The sequence below is a fragment of the Equus quagga genome, chromosome 4, assembly GCF_021613505.1.
Source record: "Equus quagga isolate Etosha38 chromosome 4, UCLA_HA_Equagga_1.0, whole genome shotgun sequence".
In the NCBI taxonomy this organism is placed as follows: Eukaryota; Metazoa; Chordata; class Mammalia; order Perissodactyla; family Equidae; genus Equus; species Equus quagga.
This window is the reverse complement of record NC_060270.1, coordinates 64,992,027-65,015,225: the sequence shown is the minus strand read 5'-3', so window position 1 is coordinate 65,015,225 and position 23,199 is coordinate 64,992,027. Positions and strand designations below refer to the sequence as shown.

Genomic DNA, 23,199 nt, shown 5'->3' with positions numbered 1-23,199 from the left:
AGGCCACACCGATTGGATGGCAGTGAACCCTGAGCTGGGGAAGGCGGTTGCAAGAGACCCTGCAGCCGAGGCCCTCAGACAGTCCTTCCTGGTACTCGGCTGTTCAGCTTTTCCTTCATTTTGGCGAATGGCCCCGTCTCCTCCAGTGTGTCCACCCCCAAGGGTACCCCTGCCTAGGCTGAGACGGGGAATATGGAGCAGCATGGTGCTGGGCACTTGCCCACGCTGGGCCCAGATTCTCACAGGTGTACCCCGTGCCTTGGCCATCTCTCAGACCCGGCCAGTTGCTGACACTTTCTATTTAACTAGCATGTGTTTCGGAAATGGAGTTTGAAAACCTTCAGGCAGGGAGCATCCTCTGCAGGCCCCACCACTCTCTGTTGTCTTCCGCCTAGCGGTTTCCCCATTTAAGTCCCCTCCTTGGTTGTGGTGCCTGGCCCTGCACCTGCCATCCTCACCCACATCTCTGGATCTGTGCTCCGCTGTGAAGGCTAGCTGGCCCCTGTCTGACAGGTCACCCCAATCCTAGCACGACAGTGCTACTTCAGTTAGTTAAACCAATAATTTCTAACAACAATTATTGAACGAGAAGGTGCAGCTCCCTGAAGAACCTAATTTATAGTCAGTTTTGCTGGTTTGTGAACAGTAATGAAAAAGAAATGAACTATGAGGTTATTAATCCATCAAGTCCATGGTTTCTGAAGACACTTCATTATGGAAATGTTCACACACGGTAGAGAGAACAGTGTCATGAATCCTCCGCGTAGCCCTCACTCGGCTTCAACAATTATCAGTCTTGGTCACTCCTGGTTCACCATTCCCCCCTCATCACCCCAGCCCTCCACCCACTTTACCACCCTCCACAGCTGGGTTATTTCAAAGTAAATCCAAGATGTCATAACATTTCGCCCAATAACATTACACATTCATGTCTTTAAGAGAGATCTCCAAGAGGCAAGATCTTTCTCTTTTTAACACAACTACCTTTACCATACACAAAACATTAACAGTTCCTTAATATCGTCAAATACAGAGTCAGTGTTCAAATTTCCCTAATTAGCTCTTATGTGTCTCTTTACAAGAGGTTTATTTGAATCGAGGTTCAAACCAAGTCCAGCAGTGCATGTTAAATCTCTCAACCTGGAACAGCTTCCCTTTCCTCTTTTTCTTTTTTTGTCACTTATTTCTTGAAAAAGAACCGTGTCCTGCAGACTTCACTGTATTCTGGATTTTGCTGATTGCATCCACACGGAGTTCTAACACGTCCCTGTACACCTGCGTTTCCTATAAACTGGCAGTGGAGCTAGAGCCTTCCAATTCAGCTTCAAGTCCTTTGGTAAGAATACTGCAGGTGGCGCCATGTACTTCCCGTCGACCCCGCCAGGCAGCTCCTTGTGTCTGAATGGTGGGTGCAGGGGGCCCCCTGACCTGCACTTCAGCGCTCTGCCCCGCACCCCACTGGGCAGGCTGTACCTCACTAGAGGGTCATGCTGTAGAAGAAGAGGTCATTTCAAGTTGCTTAATTAGTATCAATGTATTTTCATTTCAGTCTCAGACAGAAGAAAATGGTACCGAGTTAGAAAAGTTAATGTACAGACTGCCACCTCAAAGCGATCCAACATTTTGTCTGTTAATGACAGAACTTCATATTTAACTGCACATATTTTCACAGCACTCACACTAGAGTCAGTCTGTCATTACATACAGATTTCAACATTGTCATATACTTTAACACAAACGGTATGTGAAATGGATATTATTTCATTTTATTTAAGGTTTACTTTGCAGAATGACTACAGAGGAGAAAACAGATTTATGGTATATATTAGTAGGAAAGTGGTTTTTGGGTAAGGATTGTGTAAAAAGAATTATGGGATTTGGAACAATAGGTTTCAAGCCTGATGGTGCTGAGGGAACGTCATAAAATCGTGTTTTTTCTTATTAGTGACCAGCAAGTGGCCTGAAAGGCAAAAACTAATATTAAACTTCTTTAGAAGTTATGACTAGAAAAGAAAGTACAAGTCTGGAGAGAAAAACAAGAATCTGCCCCTTGAACCGTGAGCCCGGCTGCAGGAGCTCCACCTGGGGCTCAGGACAGTGCCGTCGGCGGTGACGCTTCCGTGGTTACAGCATTACAGAGGCTTCCTTGATGTCCCGTCTGCAGTGAGGACCAGGAAGTTGAAACCGCCTCCGAGCCTGGCGTCCCGGGGCAGCGTTAGAGAACACGGAGTCGCCACTGAATTTACCAGGAAAGCCACGCTGCCTCGCACAGGCGCACAGACCACTGGCCACGGAACGTGGAGCATGGGGCAAGGGGAAGACAACATATGAGGCACGAGAATTCAGCGCCACTGGTTCTTAACAGCTCTTGCCCCAAAGGAAAGGCAACTCTGGTATGCAGAAGTAAAACAACCATCTTTTCACACTACTTTGTGTGAAGATTTGCAAGTCTCCCAGAACTCGGGAGGCCAGTTCAGAACCGAGACAGCCTCTAAGCACAATCACCTTCCTCCGCCGTCGCGCTCAGTGACACACGAGCACCCAGGGCGTGTCAGTCCACCGGCTGGGTTTAAAACTCCAGGCTCACTTTCTGTTAACGAAGCACACGTGGATGGGCTCCCCTGGCGTCAGAAGCCCATGGGTTCTTGCAGGAACAGCTTTAGTCCAAGAAGATGTTTTGATCTCAAAATGTTGAAGCAACTGAGAAGAGAAAGAGAGAGAGGGATTTAAATTGGGAAAGCAAAGGATTCGCAGGGCCCTGCAGTCCTCCTGTCACGGTCGCGCGCTGCAGGCGGCCAAGGAGAGGAGAGCACCCCTGTGGAGGACAGATCCCTCACTCAGGGGGATGCTGGCTGTCTGAAAGCAGGGCGTTAGGTCCTGGACAAGAGCCCGGCGTGTCCACCGAGCAGCTGTGAAGCCGGTGGGACAAAGATCCGCAGGCAGAACGTCCAAACGACCACGTTTTATCAGCCACGTCAAACTTCTAACTCTATTGCTTCCCCTTTAGGTGCAGACAAAGAAGGAGTCAAAGGCCAAGGAGAGAAGAGGAACGAAGCGAAGTTCCAGGTCCCCGGCGGGTCCAGAACCTGGGCCCCTGCAGAAGTGATGCGGACACAGCGGGTACAGCTGTGGGGAGCAGGAACCGTCCTGACGGACTTTGTCTGCTGATGGCCTTAATTTAAACAGTCCTCATTTGTAGTTTTGTTCCATTTCTGACTTCTGCAGTTCAAAAGAAGAACCAGGCCTGCCTGTCAGGGTAAAACTGGAAAGTGCCTCAACAGCAGGTAAAGAACGCCAGAGGATCATCAGCCTAAAGCGACCTCTCCCCACCAGCTGGCCACCGCCCGAGGTTCAAAGTCACCCTCGGCTCAGGGAACAGACGCAGCCTGCTGGGAAGACCTCTGTCAACCCTCCAAGGGTTCCTGGAGGGGAGGGGGCGCCCTGTCCCTAGCCCGTTAGGACAGTGGGGGTGGCAGCCTGGCTGTTGATCCCTCCCCTGCCCAACCACCTAACGGAGTCAGGTGTGGGAACGCCTATCGTCACGTGACCCAGGCCGCCGCCCCTCCCCGGCCCTGCCTCTCTCTCCAGCCTCATGGTCCAGGCAATGAAGCAGGACCCACTGAGGGTCCTCGGGCGAGTGGGGGCTCTAGGGGCGTCGGCAGGGGGCAGGGCTGCAATGGGGACATATGCCGAGCTTGTCACTTTGTCCCTGTTAAAGAGCCAAGCCAAATGACCTGTATTTGGGCAGCTCCATCATGTTCTGGCATCGAGATGGCTTCATCTAAACCTCCAACTTCTGACCTTTTGTTCTGACCCCCTAGAATGCTGGCACATTCCCACTTGGCAGAAGGAGAACTCAGGAAGGTCTCTCCACTTCAAGGCCAACATGCCACACGGTCTTTCTTCCTCTGAGTGGGCGGCACATGCTCATTGAAAAGCCAAAATTACACAGGAGACACAAATGCAAAAAACAAAGCCCCCTCTTCCACCTCAAGCCCACAATTCCCAAGGAGCTGGGGCCGTCTTCCAAACATCCTCGGTGCCATACGAGCAGCTCGTTTGTATTTCCACAAACACGGTTAACAGTGACCACGAAAGCCCCGCCTGCCGTCCCCACGGGGGCAGGCAGGCTCACTGTTCTGCAGAAGGAGACCACTGTCACTGACGTGCCAAGTGTCACCAGCGGGTGTTGAATTTATCAGTTTGGGAGGATGGCCACATCATTTTTCTCCTTCAATTTGTTCTTGTGGCGAATTCTATGGATACACTCTCTTGAGGTGGGCGCCCTGGCACCCTGAAAACACCGGGTCTGGTGAGGGCGCACTGCTGTTTCATACACTGCTGGATTGGGTTTGCCAAGCTCTCATTTAGGATATTTTTCATCTTTGATCGGGTTAGCTGGTGGTTTTCCTTTCTCGTATTATGCTTTCTAAGTTGTATATATCAAGGTTATGCAAGTCTCATAAAAGCGAGACTTCCTGTCTCCACTCTCTACCTGCACAAGATGACCGCCGCCTGCCCACCGAGGGCTGGATGACACTGTCCAGCTCGGCAACACTCGGGGCTGGATCTTTTTACCACCGACTCAATGTATTTAATATCTGAGGTCTCTTCTCTTTGAGTCAAAAGGGGTAATTTACATTTTTCTAGTAAACTGTACATTTTATCTAAGTCTTCAACTTTACTAGCAAAAAAGCTATTTGTAGTATTTTCTTGATTAACACTAATCCTCTACGGCATTTGTAGTTATGTCTCCTTTCTCATCCTTGGTGCTGTTCATTTCTGCCTTCTCTCATTCTTTTCTTGGCGGTTATAAACAATGATGCTCCCTTTCCGTGCTCACACAGTAGAAAGGACTCTAGGTGAGAACTTCAGCAGCACATTCATGTGTTAATAGCAGCAAACAAATAACCCTGTCGCCACCATCGAACACCCGATTCCTGAGGCTCCTCGCACTCCGTCCTCGTGCAGGAGCGCCGGCCGGGCCCTGTGGCTCCGGGTGTCATCTCCAGTTCTTCGGGCAGCCGGAGCCACGAAGCAGAAGCCTCCACAGCTGACGGAGGGCTGTCGGGCAGCCACGGCCTCACCTGGCCGAGAGGGGCCGCGGAACACACGGCAGCCTTTCAAGGAGCCTCAGACCTTCCGGAAAACACGCCCGTGCGCAGACACTGGGCGCAGGCGTGCGGGCAGCAGCTCCCCCTTCTTCGGCACAGACTCTGCACATAGACGATTGTTATTCCTCACACACCCACGAGACAGGTATTTGGCCATTTCGTGGATGAGGAAACAGGCTCAGAGTGGCCGAGAGACCAGCCCGAGGTGTTGGAGCCAGAAAGTGGCAGAGCTGAGACTGGAGGTGGCCCTGGAGCTCCATCCCTGCCACAGCCAGCTGCCTCTCCCCTGGGACACACAGCTCTGCTGGTAGCACACCTTTCAGCCCTGCCACACGGCGGCCACCCGCATGCCGACACAGATGGGGATGGCCAATCTACACAGTCTGCTGGGTCCCGAGCCTCCCCCTACCAGAGGCAGCCCGGACCCCAGCAAGCTGCTCCCCATGCATCCCTCTGCGCCTCCTCCCCTGGGCAATAGCCCCTCACCTTCCCAGCCCTCAGGGCCCCACCCGGGGCTGACCATCCAGAATCTCTCTCAGCCCCCTGCCAGGCCGGCCAGGCTTCCCCAGTCCCTGACACTTCTCATGCCATCTACCGTAAAGGTCCCAACCCCTCAGCGCTCTGCTCCAAGCTCTGTGAGCCTGCAGGAAAGCACCTCCATGACAAGCGGGAGAACGCAGGAAGGAGTCGAGACACCCTGCATTGTGCCCTGCACCCGCTACGCTGTGACTGTGGCAAGCGGCTCCAACTTTCTGAGCCTCAGTTTCCTCATCAGTAAAATGGGGAGACTGGGTCACCAGGAAATCCCCATGTTCTCCCAATGCCTGAGTCAATAACAGTAGCTCCCAAACCTCAGGCCAAGGCTTTCCACGACTAACGTGTTAGTGGTATAGTCTGCCCATATTTGCAGAAAGACTAATGGGTAGAATTTTCTCTACGATAGGGTTTTCTTTTATAAAGTGTTTTAGTTCCAGACATTATTTAGTTCCTGCTATAGCCTGAACTCAGATGCCGCATGAGCACAAATTATCTATTCTAATATTTAGAGATTAGCATATAAGGTGTTCTCTAGCAAAAACCAAGCCTTCCTGATGTTTTGCAACCTAAACAAGCTCAAGAACCAGCTTACCAGGTCAGCAGCCGAGTCACAGAAATGAAGGCAGCGGGGGCAGCCAGCACCGGGCAGGTGTGACTGCCGCCTGCGGGCCGGCTCTGACGGGAGGCCGCCTGTGAGGCCAGCACTCACAGGGCAGACACAGCTGGACACTCTCTCAGACTCCAGGTTTCTCAGAGTACAGCCCCCCGGACCACTGAAGCCAGCCTCGCCCAGCAGCCCCACCCCAGACCCACCAGATCACATCTCTGTGCCTGAGGCCCGGGAACCTGCATTCTAAGGAGTTCCCTGATGACTCCAGGCTCCACAGTGTTTGAGGACCGCTCGTTTGACATCTTCCCACTCCCTCTCTGCAGAACACCCGCTGTGATGAAAAGAGTTGAGCTCTTGGGCCCTGCAGACCCCGACAACGACACACATACGCAGCTCCCAGTTCTTCAGGCCCGCAGCTCTCTAACTTCTGCCCCATGATTCCAAGGAGGAAAGAACAAGGCAGGCACCAAGGGGCTACAGACGGCCAGGCGGGGGTGGCCTTCTACATACAGAGAGGACGCCACGGAAGCTCCGGCTGTACGTTTTCGGGGTCATGGTTCCTTTTCTCACCTGAGTGGCCCCAGGCACGCCCAGGGGAAGGCCTGCCCTACCTGGATCAGGGCGAGGTGGATCTCCAGCTCCGCAATCCTGCGCCCGATGCAGCTCCGAACCCCGTGCCCGAAGGGGATGGACCCGAAGTTGTCAACTCTGTCCAGGTCTCCCTTCCGCAGCCAGCGCTCGGGCCGGAACTCCTTGGCCCGAGGGAAGTTCTCGTCCTCGTAGGAGGTGGCGTAGTGGCAAAGGGCCAGCTGGGTCTGAGGAGACCATTTTCAGCAGAAAATAATAAAAAACAGGACCGCGTGAAAGCAGAGCAGAAGCAAGAGCCCTCGCTGGACACCCCTCCAGAGCTGCTCCTGCCCAGGAGGAGCCCCTGGGGGCCAAGGGGCTGCCAGACCCAGCGCTCCCGGGGCGGGGGAGGGGGGTTTGGGGGGGACAGGCTACTTCCGGGGGCCCCAGGAGGTGGGGGGGGGGGACAGCCTGTGAGCTACAGGAATATCGGGCTTTTTTCTGCCAGAGCTGGATCACACACCTCACCTCCTTGCCCCGAACCCCATCTTCATCATAAAATACATGCAGAAGGGAAGGAATCCCGCTGATAGCTGCTCAGGTACAAGGACTTCCTAAACCCACGAGCAGGTTTCCACTTCCACCACCCTGCACAGCCCAACGCCCACCCGGGGCAAGAAACTCACGCCTTTGGGGATCAGATACCCGCCGACAACCAGGTCTTCCTGGGTGACCCGGCCATTCCCGGGCAGCACTGGAAACAGCCTGGAAAGGAGCCAACGGGAATGAAGCAGTGACTTAAATGTTTTACTAAACATTTAAAAGTCTGGATATAATGCCATTTTCATTTCCTAAAAAGTTACACATGGTACAGTTTCAACTACAAAATCTTGCAAGGACCTCCGTGGCTCCTTAGCTTTGCCCACGAGGCCCCGGGCAAGGTGACAAAGTCCCACCATCAGAGTGGTTCAGGGGGCCGCGGCGCGGAGCCCTCCCCCCGCCACTGTGGCCGGGGAGGAATTCGCGTCGGATCTGTGTGAGCACAGCTGCCAGCCGGCAGAGTCCACGGGGCTCAGGGGCCAGGAAACACACTCTGAGGAACGCTGCTTCAGCATGCCGATCACCTCAGGGCGACCCCAAGAAGACCTGAATAAAGCTGGAATTGACATGTAACAGTAAACACACAGCCAGCTTTTTTGGGTTTGGTTTTGGAGATTAAACAGCATGCTGCAGCTTGAGGGTGCAATACAACTTGAAGCAGCACCATCGAGTCAGGTTTAAAAGTCATTCGGTGCATAGTATGTAAATGCCCTTTGCTCCTTGTCACTGGTCCCCTCCACAGAGGAGCGCTGTGTCCTGGACCCCTGATCTTGGAGGAATTTCACCAGCACCTGCTCCCACTCCCACCCCAACCGCCCAAGGCCGCCACCTCCGTCAGGCTCCAGCTTTTCCAAGCGTCAGGAGAGCCCTGACCCGGAGTAAATGAGCGTCACTATTTGGTTTCTCCAGCCCAACTAGGATATTCACACAAGAGCCACGGCATTTTGCAAGCAAGCCTGGTAATTCACCAAACAGCTCAAAATACGTTCCTGACAAATCAGCCTTGTTCCACTTTATCTTCAGAGGAGTGTTTCGGGAAACAGTTGACGAGCCAACTGACTAAAGCAGGCACAGTGCTAAAGGATGTTGGAGGACGGCTCCAAAGAACTTTAGGAAGAAATTAGCATCTGAAGCCACAAAACAGAAGAGTCTTTCTGCTATTCTGACCAAGGCAGAGGGAAATAAAGAGAGTTACGAATCTCTCCTTCCTAAATGTTTCAGCCACTGAGGGTAGTGGAGCGTTTGTTTAGGACGCAGTTTTTAAGTCAAAAGCGCAGTCGTGATGAAAAAGAATCAGACGTAAAGGACACAGTTTTTGCCGTGAATTTTGGTGAGCCTCTTACCTCAAGGTTTCCTTAAGCAGAGCTCTGACCAACGGGACTTTGGGGACATCTGTGGCCGTTGGGACGTGCCTTTCCCCCAAATTTTTAAGTATCTGCCGGTACACGGTCTGCTGCACTTGCGGGTGCCTGGCAAGGAGGTACACCGCCCAGGACAACGTGAAGGCCGTCTAAGGAAGAAGCAGGCACAGCAGTGAGTGACAGAAGGGTCTGAGCCGCAGACAGCATCAGACGGGAAGTCACGGGGGAAGCAGTGCGGCGTGGGCCACAGTCACACAATTCTATCAGAGCATTTTATGTTTTACCAAAACACAAGATTATTTTCCTTAATTCACGACAGAGAAAGACAAATATTTTTGGAAAGTAACATCAGCTATGTGATTCAAGCGCTGCCTCCGTGAGGAGTCACAGGGAAAATTATTTGGGAACTTTTTTTAACCACTTGAGCAATCTCAGTGGAGCCTGAGAGGATACAGGGATGCTGGTCAAGTCTGGAGGTTGTGCCTGGAACTTTCCGTGACCTTCTTTGCAAGGGTCACCTGATTTTTGCTGGAAAGGGCCTGAGGCTGCCCATCAGCCTGAGAACTGTTTCGATCTTCTGGCATCCTGCAGGCCACGAGGGCTGGGCTGGGCCTGCTCTGCTCTCCCCAGTCCAGAGGGGATGGGGCGTCGTGAGAGGATTACTCGTTATCCGTTGTTCCATACACTTATCAAGTAAAGCAACATGTGAGGATCAAATCGCTCATTTGTGCAAAGCAGTATCACTGTTTATACCACTTCTCAGACTGAAGATTACATTTCTGGTTATTGAGAATAATTTTATTTTATTCTTCTAGGTTCCAAGATTTTCACTTAAATCAATACCACTATCTAAGTAACTATTTTCTCTCTCTTATAAACAAGGGAATTCCACAGAACAAATGCCCTTTCATCTAAGAAAAAAAATCTAACATAAGTAGGCCATATGGATATCATTTCCCTTAATAGGTATTTTATGTTTTTAGATAGCAAGCTTTCCTATAATACGCAACAGAAAGTGTAATCTCTTCCTTGTAAATGATAAGGAAACAATTTAGATGCTGCTTATTGAGAACAGAAAATTTCTATTAAAATCACATTTTTGCAAAAAAACTAAACATGGTATATCCATACAATGGGATACTACTCAGTAATGAAAAAGCATAAACTACTTTTATATGAAACAAATGGATGAATCTCAAAATCATTTTGCTAAGAGAAGGAAGCCAGATGCGATACATACTGTTTCCATTTATATAAATTTCTAGAAAAATGCAAACGATATACAGCATCAGAAAGCAGATCAGTGGTTGCCTGAGGTGGGGGCATCGGGAGGCATGGACTGAAACGCGGGAGAGGAAACTGCAGGTCTCGCAGAAACGTTCTGGGTCGTGACTGTGGTGGTTTCATAAATGATTGCATCTGTCAACAATCAGTATTGAATTGTAGGGTTTAAATGGATGCAGTTTACTGTGCACAAATTATACTGCATAATGTTGATTTTTAAAAATTACACCTAAAAAGTGACTATGAAGTTGTAAGACGGTCTCCTGATATGACTTTCCTGGCTTCCAGAACGGGTCCTTTCCACACGCCACCCCGTGGTGATGCTCTCACTTACCACCAGGGGGCAGGGGGAAAGTACCTCCAAATCCGCCCAGAGACAAGGCGGTTCCTGGAATCGAGCTTTCACTAGCGAGCACACCCGCACCACCCGTCACAGCCACACAGCTAATTAGACTCCATTGACTGCACTGACTCCCTCCATTAGCCTGCACTTAACTTACATGCTTTTTGTTTTATTGTCGTGGAAGATTGGTAAGAATAAATAGTATATACTAAGTTTTTTTGCCTTTCCATGTTTAAGTGACATTGTAATAAAAATGTCAACCCTAGGGTTTCCCCCTTTAGAAGGAGCTCTTGCCTTGTTCAAGCTCAGGAAGCGCCCCCCACAAAGGAGAAGCTGTGGGTCCCAGGCCTCCTGCGCTCTGAAGTGCTAGAGGCCGTAAGACACCAGGCAAGCGTCCCCACTTCACTCGGCTGGCCTCTCCCCCAGCATCGCCAGACCCGGGCCCTGCTCGTGCTGCTTCACCACCTCCTTTTAGTACACTTACAATTTCTCTGTACATACACCCACATGTATGTCACTTTTCATCCATGAATAAACGTACCATATTACACATGTTTTTGGAGGGAACTTGGCTCCTGTGCCCCCGCACCTCCCAGCCCCCAGCCATGTTAACAGCCTGGTGTGCGCCCCCCATCCTCCCCTCCATGGTCACCCAGTCCCTCACAGACACGCACACGCACAGGGACGGGTGGGGCGGGGCCCCGTCTCTTTTCCTAAGGGGACACAGTAGACACACTTTTCTGCATCTCCACTTCTCACTTAACAACGGAGTATGGAGTTCCCTCCAAGTCAGTCAGCAGCGCTGCGTTTCATTCTGAAGCTGCGCCCTCCTTGGCCACAGCATATATGCATCTGCTGCGACAACTGAATCTGTTCACGGGGATTTTATTCCAAGCTGATACACATATTCATAGGTCAAACTGCTGATTAAACTTTTCTGTCTTCAATGCTCTCTTTAGCAGGTTTGGTTTTAAAGTTATGCTGCCTTTATAAAACGAATTGGGGAGCTCTCCATGGCCAGGAATATTTCAAATGATAAGAAGGTTTTTAATGTCTGTGCCCTCTTCATTTCTGATGTTAGGAAACAATGGACAAATGTTTGCAAATCAGGAATGATTTCTAAACTTTAAAACATACTGTTACTTCGTGTGTTTGATAATGGAACAGTAGTTACATTTCTTACAGAATTCCTGTGCACCTTGGTTTCACGTTTTATACATGTGAAGAATAAACAACAAGGTAGGGCTCTCTCCCGCCTCTCCTCTCGGCAGTGAAGCAGCTGCTCAGCTGGTGCAAGCAGGAGCGTGTTCTTAAAGTACTGCCTTCCAGCTGACGCCTCGGAAAGGCCACCCGACTTAACCGCTTTGCCTATGAGAAAAGAGCACAGCCGGCCCGCTCACCGTGTCCACGCCGGCCAGCAGCATCTCCGTCATGTTGGCGTAGATCTCCTCCCGCGAGAGCTCCTGGCCGAGGACGAGGCCCGTGAGCAGGCCCCCTCTCACCCTCTCCCCTCGGTCCATTCGGCACTGGATGTCCCTCAGCTTGTTGTCAACGTGAATTTGGCCTGTTTGAAAACAGCATTTCTTTTGAAAAAAGCTTTGGTTAAGAATAATCTCTTGGGTCTCGATTCCCTCTTCTGTGGCAGGTCCAGAAGCTACACAAAGCCCAGACTGACTTATTGTCAACCTCAGAACGGCATGCACACGCTTGTTTGTACAAACAAACGAAAAAGTTAAAGACAAGTTAAACATCTCTTCCTTTTTTAAAATAATCTATAAGATATTTGCAAATGTTTGCTTTCCTAATCAAACAGCCAAAAAAGGTCTGGAGTAACAAGAAAACAGATTCCTTTTTTTTTCACTGTGTTTCCAGAAGGGAGAATGAATTGAGAGGAAAGGGCCACGCATATTATCTGAGATGTTATCATAAAAAGATCCAAGCGTGTTATATGCAGCAGAAGCTACATATCACATGAACGCTGACCTCCGGAAGACCCCGTGGGACGCTTCTTTCAAGGTTAGCATTGCTCTAAATATTTTGGAAATCTTTTTTTTCCTTTTTGGAAACCCTTTTATAGTACAAGTTTTAGCCACACGAGAAATCTTGCTTTCTGGTTTCACCTTGGGTTTGAGCAAAATGGTTTTTCCTAGCTTCTTACCAGGTAAGAAACAAATGAATTTGTCTCTTTCCAAAGAGCTGCAATTGAGAACGTTCAAATGAATGTGCACAGGCCTGAAATTCCCTCCGTCTTCTAAGCAACGGCCGAGTTACTAGACCAACGAGATCATCTCCCACAAACAACATGTACTTGATATATCACTGCTGGCACGTTTGTTAAAATAAAAATAATGTAAAGATGAGAAATCGGTCACATTACTTATAGTCAGAACTCACATGCTTTTTGCTCATTCGAGAAGCCAATCTAAAAGTTCATGCGTCCAAACAACCACACGTGACTACATCGGGTGGTCTTCTCCCTAACACCGTCGTCTGCGTGGGCGTTAGATACGCCACAAGCGGTCAAGTCAGCTCAAGCTGCTTCTACAGAAGGTGCCCCTCAAGTCTCCTCTTACTGAATTTGAAGAGTCCATCCCAGGACCTGCAGAATTCCCGCCAGGGTCTCGGGACGAGCGGGCGGAGCCACCTGGGGATGGCGCCCGCGTACATGGATGTCTTGAACATGCTGAACATGAGCCCCAGGGCCTCAATGTAGTCCAGCGTCGGCTGCGGGACGCTGCTCTCCAGGCAGCCCAAGCGGCTCTCGTAAAGGATGGTGGCCACTCCTGCGTGGGAAAGAGACTTTAAAAACCGTCTTCTAGATTATGACAGTATCAACACTCACCATCTGGCCATAAAAGCAATTTTCTAAAGCGATCTAGGTGCCTTTCGCGAGGGGGCCCTGTGCCCTGCCCGCCGAGGTTTTCTCCACGGGATGCTGGATTCGAGGGCAGGCCTCTCCAGCCCCGCCCGGCCCTGCCCATCACACCTCCGTTCCCCGGGTTTGTTCAAGAACCACAAGGCAAAACCACCACCTGACAGCCGCCTGCCCAAGCTCGGGGAACTGAAACACGGCTCCCCCGGCCACAGAGCGGGGGCCCAGGCCGGAGGGCTGCAGATGTGGAGGGAACAGCCTGAAGGGGTCAGGCAAGGGCGGGATCCTCCAGCATGCTTACAACTCACTTCTCTGTTGACTCTCTTACTACTTTTAGAGAACATCAATATTAGAACTTTTAAAAAGTTAACTTAAAAAACTAAATTTGAAGTAAGGTAAACATAAAAAAAATGAGAAAGCCGACAGAAGGTCCTCCAAAAAAAGCAAGGTACAGAACAAAACGATTGGTATGCTACCTTTTACTTTTTTAAAGTAAAAAGAGTATTCCGTGTACTTCCTTGTATGCACATAAAATATTTCTTGACGATACATATGAATCTGGAGACCTCGCCGGGTCAGGAAAGAGGAAGATTTTTCCATGAATACCTGTTCGGGTTGATTTTTGAACCCTGGGAATGGACGACCCATGCAACGTGAATTTAAAAAGCTAGACTAACTTCGGAGTAGATGCCCTCCAAATTTCTGTTGCTTTTTAAAAACTGTGCTAAAAGAAAATGTGTAGTAATTAGGAGCATGCGTCTTAAGTTAAAAAGACCTGGATTTAAAACTAAGCTTCTGCCACTAACAATAGGGGCAGGTTTTTGGTTTCCCACTGGTCGCCCCGGGCTCAGCTGGCACTGAGAGGAGCATTAGCAGCACACCTGGCTCCCGGGAAACGCTCAGTGAACTTGAACTACTGTTTCTGACCAATATCCATTCTTCCATCCTCCCCACTCCTGACTTCACCTCACCTTCCATTGAATATTTGAAGAAAAGGTCATTGACATTGGTCACAGTTTCTCCATCTTCTGCCTGGCTCTTGAGGATGTAGATTCTTTTAATTAAATCAGCAATTACTTGGTTGATGTCTCCTGAAAAAATGGCCACATCTTTCGGCTTCAGAATTCTTTGTCTCAATACACTTCTCATCTTGAGCCAGTGTTCACCCTCCCTAGAAGAACAAAGTGAGTTTCAAATAACCTTACTTATACTGGCATTCTGGAAAGGAAATCAGGGAATGTCTGAAAAATTTCCCAGCAATAAAGAATCAACCAGATCTGCTAATCCAAACGGAATGAAAACAGGGAGACACCTTGCAGGGAGAGGGCGCGACTCGGCCTTGGCGCCCCTTAGAGCACCAGCTCTTGCCCTTGAAGCAAGCTTGAAGGGAAAAAATTGCCAGTGGGAATCCTGTTTATAAAAGTGAAATGATTTCCATTGAAAACCTTGCAATGATATTATAATAGAAAAACATGGGACTGCTCTGATTAGCAAATAAGACAAGAGTTTACATGTACAAACTCCTGAGCCCTGAGCTCGTCTGAACTCCTGAGCTCTGAGGCTGCGGCTGATGCCAGGATGCCCTGGAGAGGGCGCAGGAGCTGTGCGTCATCATTCGGCCGCTGCCCTCTGGGGCTGGACAAGGGAGAGGAGTTGTTTGAATATTTCCCTCAAGACAGAAATTGAGGGACCTTGGTGACATCCAGTTACAACTTTTATTTACCATATTTGAGAAACTGATGGTTGTATTTCTCTCCAATTCATGTATAAGGACAGATATATCACAAGAGCCACAAATAGAATTTCTAAACCTTAGGGATTTGGACCGGGGATCTGTAGCTGCTCTGTGTCCCCTCCCGGGCTGAGAGTGTGCTGGCGAGCTCTTGGAAGGCACAAAGGTGTCACTGAACCTTGTTTAGAAATAACAATCCTAATCTGTTACGAGACGCTCGATGCTGGAGGTGCCCAGCCCCTCCTGGAGGTCTCCTAAAACAGCTGAGCGCCCTCATCCCTGTCCACGACAGATTGCGTGGGCTTCAGCTCTCTTGGCTGTCACTGAATGGACACCTAAAGCCACAAAGCCTGGCTTGAGAAACAGCTCCTCCCCATGACGTGGCCACCACCACCCCCATCTCGTCCCTGCCATCCAATGTCTTCCCAGAGAAGGAGCGCGAGAGCCCCAGACCGGCCCTCGGGCACCGGCCTTTAGGAGGTCACGCAATGAGGCTACTTTGACCCTACTCCACGGGGAGCTCTGTGCTGCATTAAAAGCCGGCTTTTAGGAGCCCGGCACTCAGGGAGGAGGTCTCCTGGAGCTCCTCGGTCCCCTCGTGACGCAGCCTGGCCCCACATACTCACGCCGAGATGAGCCCGGTGGATCTCCCTCGTAAGTCTCGGTACTCCTGCCAGGACCCCATGTTGGCTCTCTGGGGCGCAGCGCCCTCCGCCCGGAGCACCTGAGCCACCATGTCTCGGTCTGCAATAGATACTACAAACTGAGGACCAAAGTGAGACTTGAAGATTTTTCCATATTCCCGTGTGTGCTTCTGCTGCAATACCGTGGAGAAATCAAAAAGGAAAAAATACACAGATGTGATATACCTTTGACATAAACATTCCTGTGTGTTAGGGGAGCAGAAAATTGGGGCAGAGAGAAGCTCTACATTATACAGAGCGGAATCGGAGTAGTAACTTTGAGGACTCCTGAGATAAATGTATTTTCAGCCAGCCCCGGCGGTCTAGTGGTTAAGATGCGGTGCTCTCATGGCCCCGGACCCAGTTAGTTTCCCGTCAAGGAACCACACCACCCATGTGTCGGTTGTCAGACTGTGGTGGCTGCGTGCTGCTGTGACGCTGAAAGCTCTCCCACCAGTATTTCAAATACCAGCAGGTCACCCATGGTGGACAGGTTTCAGCGGAGCTTCCGACTAAGATAGGCTAGGAAGAAGGAGCCGGCCACTCACTTCCAGAAAAATTGGCCATGAAAACCTCACGAATGATATCACGCCAGAGAGGAAAGGGGGGAGCGGCGCAAAAGACCAGGCAGGGTTCCACTCTGCTGCCCACAGGCCACTACAGTTGGAACTGACCCCACAGCACGAACAACGACAAAACATTTTCACATCATTAATCATAGTCATAGAAGTTCTCCTCTTCTTTAAATATTTTTTTAAAAAATACCTTAGCTATGTGAAGCGACAAGAGAGGAATGTGGACGTGGACAAACCGCAGAGCCTTAACCGTCCCGAGCCACAGGCTCTGCCAGCTCCTCGTGCAGGCCCTCGGCGGCGCCCCCAGCCTGCTCTGTGCACAGCCCTCCGTGAGCACTCTGCAGGAACCTGTGAAAACGGCCCCCCGCAAACCAATGGAAGCAATGGCATCCAGACTGGGAAGGGAGGAGTAAAGCTCTCCCTCTGCAGATGACGGGATCTCGCACACAGAAAAGTCTAAGGAATCCACTAAAAAACTATCAGAACTAATAAACAAGTTCAGCAAGCGTGCAGGATATAAGATCAATATACAAAGTCAATTGTATTTCCATACACTAGCAATGAACAATCCAAAAATAAAATTAAGAAAACAACTCCATTTACGTCAAAAAGAATAAAATACTTAGGAATAAATTTAACAATAGAAGTGCAAAACTTATACTCTGGAAACTACAAGAGATCGTGGAAAGAAATTAAAGAAGACCTAACTAAATGGAAAGATAGCCCACGTGCAAGGATCAGAAGACTTAGTACCATTAAGACAGAAATACTCCCCAAAGCGATCCGTAGAGTCAACATAATCCCTATCAGAATTCCAACCAGCTTCTTTGTAGAAACTAACAAGCTGCTTCTAAAATTCATATGGAAATGCAAGGGACCCAGAATAGCAAAAACAATCTTGAAAATGAAGAACAACGTTGAAGGACTCACCTTTCCCAATTTCAAAACTTACTATAAAAGTGATGAAAATAATGTGGTACTGGCATAAGGACAGACATCTAAATCACTGGAATAGAACTGACAGTCCAGAAATAAACCCATACATCCATGGTCAAGTGATTTTCAACAAGAGCGCCAAGACAACTAAATGGGGAAAGAATACTCTCTTCAACAAATGGTGCTGGGACAACTGGATAGCCACAGACAAAGGACGAATTTGTACCCTTATCTCACACCATCAACAAAAATTACTTTAAAATGGATCAAAGAGGAATTTAAAACTATGGACCAAGAACAGTTTAGTGGATACCAGGGGAAAGGTGGGGTGGGGGGTGGGCACAAAGGGTGAAGTGGTGCTCCTACAACATGACTGACAAACATTAATGTACAATTGAAATTTCACACGATTGTAACCTATCACTAACTCAATAAAAAAAAAAAAACTGAAAAAAAAAAAATGGATCAAAGACCTAAATGTAACAGCTAAAACCAGAAAACTCCTAGAAGAAAACATAGGGGTAAATCTTCATGACCTTGAATTTGGCAATGGTGTCTTAAGATATGACACCAAAAGCACAAGCAACAAAAGAAAAAATAGATAATTGGACTTAAAATTGTAAATTTCTGTGTTTCAAAGGACACTATCAAGAAAGTGAAAGACAATCCCCAGAATGGAGAAAATATTGGCAAAGCACATATCTGACAAAGGACTTCTATCTAGAATATATAAAGAACTATTATGACTCAATAGTTAAAAACCAAATAACCCAATTAAAAACTGGGGAATTATTTGAATGGATATTTCTCCGGAGAAGCTACATAAACGGCTAATAAGCACATGAAAAGAAGCTCAACATCATTAGTCATTAGGGAAATGCAAACCAAAATCACACCCACTAGGGTGGTTATAATCAAAAGGACAGGTAATAACAAGTTTTGACAAGGATGTGGAGAAATCAGAACCCTGGGAATGTACAATAGTGCAACCACTTTGAAAAACAGTCTGCCAGTTCCTCAAAAGGTTAAATACAGAGTCTCCATTTGACCCAGTAATTCCACTCCTAGATACACATCCAAAAGAAATGAAAACATATGTCTACACCAAAATTTACAGCAAATGTTCACAGCAGCATCACTCATAATCCAAAAGGTGGAAATAATCCAAATGTCCACCAACTGATGAATAGATAAGCAAAAAAATGTGCTATATCCATACACTGGAACAATTTTTGTCCATAAAAAGAAATGAGGTACTGACACATGCCACAACATGGAGGAACTTTGATAACATGATGCTCAGTGAGAGAAGCCAAACACAAAAGACCACATATTATGTGACTCCATTTACATGAAATGTCCACGGTAGGCTGATGTACACAGACAGAAAGTAAATTAGTGGTTGCTTAAGGCTGGGGGAACAAGAGAGTTGGGGAGTCACAGGTAAAGGATGCAATAGGGGGTTTCTTTTTGAGATTAAGAAAATGTTCTAAGATTGATTGTGGTGATGGTTGTACATTTTAAATGGGTTAATTGTATGGTATGTAAATTATATCTCAATAAAGCTATCACCAAAAAAAGAAATCTCAATAAATGTAAATGGGTTAAACTATGCAGTTAAATAATACAGGAAGGGAGGAAGGAGAGAAGGAAAGATGGAAGGAAGGAAGGAAAGAAAGAAAGCAAGAAAGAAAAACACCCTTCAGCATGGTTCAGCATGACACAGCCAAGGCTGAGCATGGGGAAATGACGAGGGCCCTCTTTGGCATCTGCCAACACTTCTTATTACTCAGCCCCAGAAATGAGTGAAGTCTCCCTGCCTGGAGATGAAGGCACTCAGACTCAGCTGGAATGCGTCAGGTGCCAAGGGGTCACTTCTGCCTAACAAACAAGTTGCCCCAAAAGAGTGTTCCTCCAGGTCTCTGAAGGGGACCACTGATGAGAGGACTGTTAACAGGAACTACTGGAACATGGGCCACTTCTCAGGCAAATCCAGCTACTGGACGGGCATGACCAGCACAAGGGAGCCACTGCGCAGGCGGTCAGGAGAACAAGAGAGATGATCCAGAGCGCTTACGGCACTTTTTGGCGGTGGAACTTGGAACGATACAGTCAGTCATAGTACTCAGTGTTTGTGAAGACATTAAGAGCACAGACTCTGGGGTGAATCTTGGCTCACAGTTGGGTGACCTTGGAAAATTGGTCCCATTGTGGTCCCGCTTGGTCCCACTGTGCCACAGTTTCCTCACTTACAAAATGGAGAAATAATAGAATGTACTTCACATATAGGACTTAGAATTGTGCCTGGCACAGGAAAGGAATTTTAGAAATGTTCATTATTATTATTATTATTATTATTATTATTAGAGATTGGCCCTGAGCTAACATCTGTTGCCAATCTTTTTTCTTCTTCTTCTTCTTCTTCTCCCCAAAGCCCCCCAGTACATAGTTGTATATGCTAGTCATAGGTCCTTCTAGTTGTGGCATGTGGGACGCTGTCTCAGCATGGCCTGATGAGCTGTGCCATGTCTGTGCCCAGGACCTGAACCGGTGAAATCCTAGGCTGCAGAAGTGGAGCGCTTGAACTTAACCACTCGGCTACGGGGCTGGACCCTCATTACTAGTTTTTTTGATATTAATACAGCTTACAAAGCCCTTCCACACCCTAATCTCATCTGACCTCATAATAACCTATGAGACGGAGGAGAAGTGTTGGTCTCCTGCATAGAGGAGGAAACCGAGTTCCAAAGAGACTAAGAGATTAGCCAAGAGCTTGCAGAAGGCGAGCATTTGAACACAGGACTCCTGGTACCAGCAATTCTCCTCCGCTGTCACACCTAAGACAGCCTCCGGTGACCCAGATTATGGTGTCTACTCTGTCACTAACTAGGTGTGAGCTCACTTTGGGCGTTTTCCACCTGTAAAATGAAAGCTTGAACCATATAGATGAATGCTAAGATCCCCTGTGAGCTAACATTCTGAATTACAAGTCAAGTGAAAGTAAACTGGGTGTGATGGTAACAGAATAATCCTCTTCCTCTTATCTTAGAAGGGCCTGATGAGCAACCTGGAGAGCCGGGCAAGAGGGTCTTACTAGAACCTTATCCAGTCTAGAGCAACCTGCATTTGCTTGCAGCCCAGGCTTCAGAGTGGGCAACCCATCAAGCAGTCACCAGGGGTCCTCAGAGGGGAGGCAGAAGGATGAGCACTCTTGCAAATGCATCAGGGTGCCTGGAGAGTGAAGGAAAAGGGGAGCCTCAGGGGGGATAAAGAGGGAGCCCTGGGGCCCTGCCGAGTGCAGAGTGCACTGAGACAGCACCAGCTGAGTCAGGCGGATGTCCTCTGGCAGGGCCATCTTGGACAGTCCTGGTGAAGGACGTCGTCTGAGCCTTGGGCAGCAGCGCTGGGTCTGGGTGATGGCTGGGAGCAGGGAAAACACCCACGTGAACTGAGACACTTCCTGCTGGTGGAGAGGTGGATCCTGCCAGAGATACGGGTTTTAATGGCTTCTCAAAGAAAGCCGTGTGTGGAACAAACTTTGAACTAATTGTGTGAGGATAAAAGTAGGTGGAAGCAGAGGTGGATAAACGTGAAAAACCAAAACAAAAGCTGAGGCTGTACTGAACTTGTCAACAAAATATTGTTTTTACCATATGTGAAAACTAACACCCTGATATCTTATATTCAGATTCCACACAGAAAAGAGAGAAAATCATTTTTGACCCCTAGAAGCACGTCTGGGTAAAAAACTGTGCGCGGTTGATGTGGGGGATGGAGATGGCAGCCAGTTGGACTTGCAGTGGAATTGAAATCGCTCCTCATGCTCCACTGTTCTTTCTATTAATGACCTTTCTCCTTCACCTGCAGTCGGGGCCTCTGCAGCATCATGGATGCTTAATGGTTGAGCAACAAAGCAATGAGGGAACCCCAGGTGGGTGCTGACAGCAGGCTTCCTCTGAGGAGGCTTTGACGGATGGAGGGGAGGTTTTGAACAAAAGGAAGTAGGTGGTGGGGAAGGAGGGTGTCCTCGGAAGAGGTCCCAGATCCCAGATCCCAGAAACAGCAGGGTGTGCTGAGGCGGGAGCCCTGAGAGGGAGACGGCAAGTGGAGGAAGCAGATGCCACCGCAAGCGCGACGGAGGGGCATCTGAGGACTCGTAAAGGCAGAGGGTCACCCTGTAAGGAAGGACGCAGTCTGAGGCGGGCACGGGAAGCGCAGCAGCCAGGGTCACGACAAGAGCTGCGGAAGGAGCGGGTCCCAACTCTCTCTCCAAGGGCTGTCGGAGCGGTGCGCTCGTCCCGGGTCCCTGCCTCGGGCCTGGCTGGACGCCGAGCTTCACTTATTCCCTTGTCGACCCCGTCTCCTAGAGGTTACTTAACGCAGAGCCTCCGAACCTCCGCTCTTTTTCGAGTTCTTTTCATTTATAAAACAAATAAAAAGCACCAGAAACGAACGCAACGCGACCTCGGCCACACAGGCACAGCACCCTGCAGAGCCCGGCGCGGCTCGCCCGCGGCGGGGAGGGCGCTGCCTCGGGCGCTCCTCCAGCCACACGCCGGCCTCCCTCGGGCACGGATCCGCGGGCCCCGGGCGCCCCGCTCGGAGCCCCTGCCCGCCGCCCCCTCCTCGGACACCCCTGCCCTGTGCTCCTCCCTGGGCCCCCACCCCCGGGCGTCCCCTCCCCAGCCGGACCTGGCTCCTCCTCCCTGGCGTCCCTCCCCGACGCCCCTCCTGGGATCACCTCCCCGGCTCCCCCTCCCGGGATTCCCTCCCCTGGGCACCCCCTCCCCCCAGCCCGCTGCCTTGGGAAGAGCAGCCCCCAGCCGCTCGCCCTCCTGGCCCGGGCGCGCTGCTACCTGGATCTCGTGGATGCGGCTGAAGCCGTCCTTGCAGAAGAACTCCACCAGGTTGTTGAGAGTCCGGGGCCCCGGCATGGCGGCGAGGCTCCGGGGCCCCTCTGCGCGGCCCCCGTTCGGCGGCGCCCCCGGCCGCCCCGCTCCTTTGTCCTCGGCCCGCGCCCCCGCCGGCAGCCGCGGGGCCCCGCCGCCCGGGAGCCCTGCGCGCTGGGCCGGCGCGCTGGGCCGGGCTCTGAGCAGCCGCGCCAGCAGGGCCATGGCAATCGCTGGCGGGGCGGGCTGCTTTCAGCGGTTTGTTTGTTTCGGGGGCTGCCCTTTGGGGTGGCTCTTGGCTCTGTTTTAACTTGCAGGAGCAGCGCTTGTTCGAACTCATACCGCCTGGCATCAGTTTACACAGACCGGTGCTAAAGGCTCCCTCCCCTAAGGCTGGGAGAAAGGGGTGGTCTGTGATTAGACTGCGAGAGAATGAGGCGGTTATTGTTTTTCTTCACATCGGATTAATTCACCACAAAGTTTTAAGATCAACCCGATTTCCAAAGTGGCTAAAAAAAGAAAAGTGTACTCAGATTTTAAAAATTATTTCCTTCCTTAAAAATTACTACAGAGAAAACACCAAAGAAACCTAATCTGCCTTTTTTGTACTTTAGAAATAGTTCTTCATGATTTCAATTATACAATTATAATTATACAATTATAATTATAATACAATTACAATTATACAATTATAATCAACATGCAAACTGAGAACAAAAATGCTAGATGACTTGGCAGGTGGTTCACAATATTGTAAAATGACCACATTATTTTAGCACAAGTTTCTGTAATGATAATGACGATGTTTCTGTTGATGGCTTTTATGGGTTTCCTTCCTTCTACCCCAGAGCAGCTCTGGGAGCAGTGAGGAAGTGGGGCTGGCTGAGCGACTGCTCAGAGCTTTTGGCTGCCCGCTCTCTCCCAAGGACTGGCCCTGTTGTGTGATGCTGAGAGAAGAGCATGCCTCATGTCAAGGTGAGAAGGGAGAACGGTTTGCGCACACAGTTCAGATCTCTGTGCCTAGCTTCGGAGAGGAGGTGGGCCAACACGGGAGGGCCTTGATGTGGGCTGGGTGGGCGGGGGGCGGGGGGGGGGG

General features: G+C 49.6%; 1 protein-coding gene across 3 annotated transcripts; it reads right to left on the bottom strand.

Moving 5' to 3' along the window:
* Window positions 1-1,176: 1,176 nt before the first annotated feature.
* On the bottom strand, window positions 1,177-22,328 carry LOC124238352 (cytochrome P450 27C1). Of its 3 annotated transcripts, none has more exons than XM_046659213.1 (9): window positions 22,071-22,328; window positions 15,647-15,837; window positions 14,260-14,459; window positions 12,990-13,199; window positions 11,817-11,980; window positions 8,772-8,938; window positions 7,515-7,593; window positions 6,873-7,076; window positions 1,177-2,700 (listed from the first exon to the last, which is right to left on the bottom strand). In XM_046659213.1, exons 1-9 carry the CDS (start codon window positions 22,326-22,328, stop codon window positions 2,584-2,586), a joined length of 1,590 nt encoding a protein of 529 aa, XP_046515169.1. In that variant the 3' UTR covers window positions 1,177-2,583. The 3 variants fall into 3 exon arrangements, with proteins under 3 accessions (XP_046515169.1, XP_046515171.1, XP_046515170.1); XM_046659215.1 differs by having other exon boundaries at window positions 15,647-15,764; window positions 22,071-22,184; XM_046659214.1 differs by having other exon boundaries at window positions 15,647-15,834; window positions 22,071-22,181.
* Window positions 22,329-23,199: the final 871 nt, after the last annotated feature.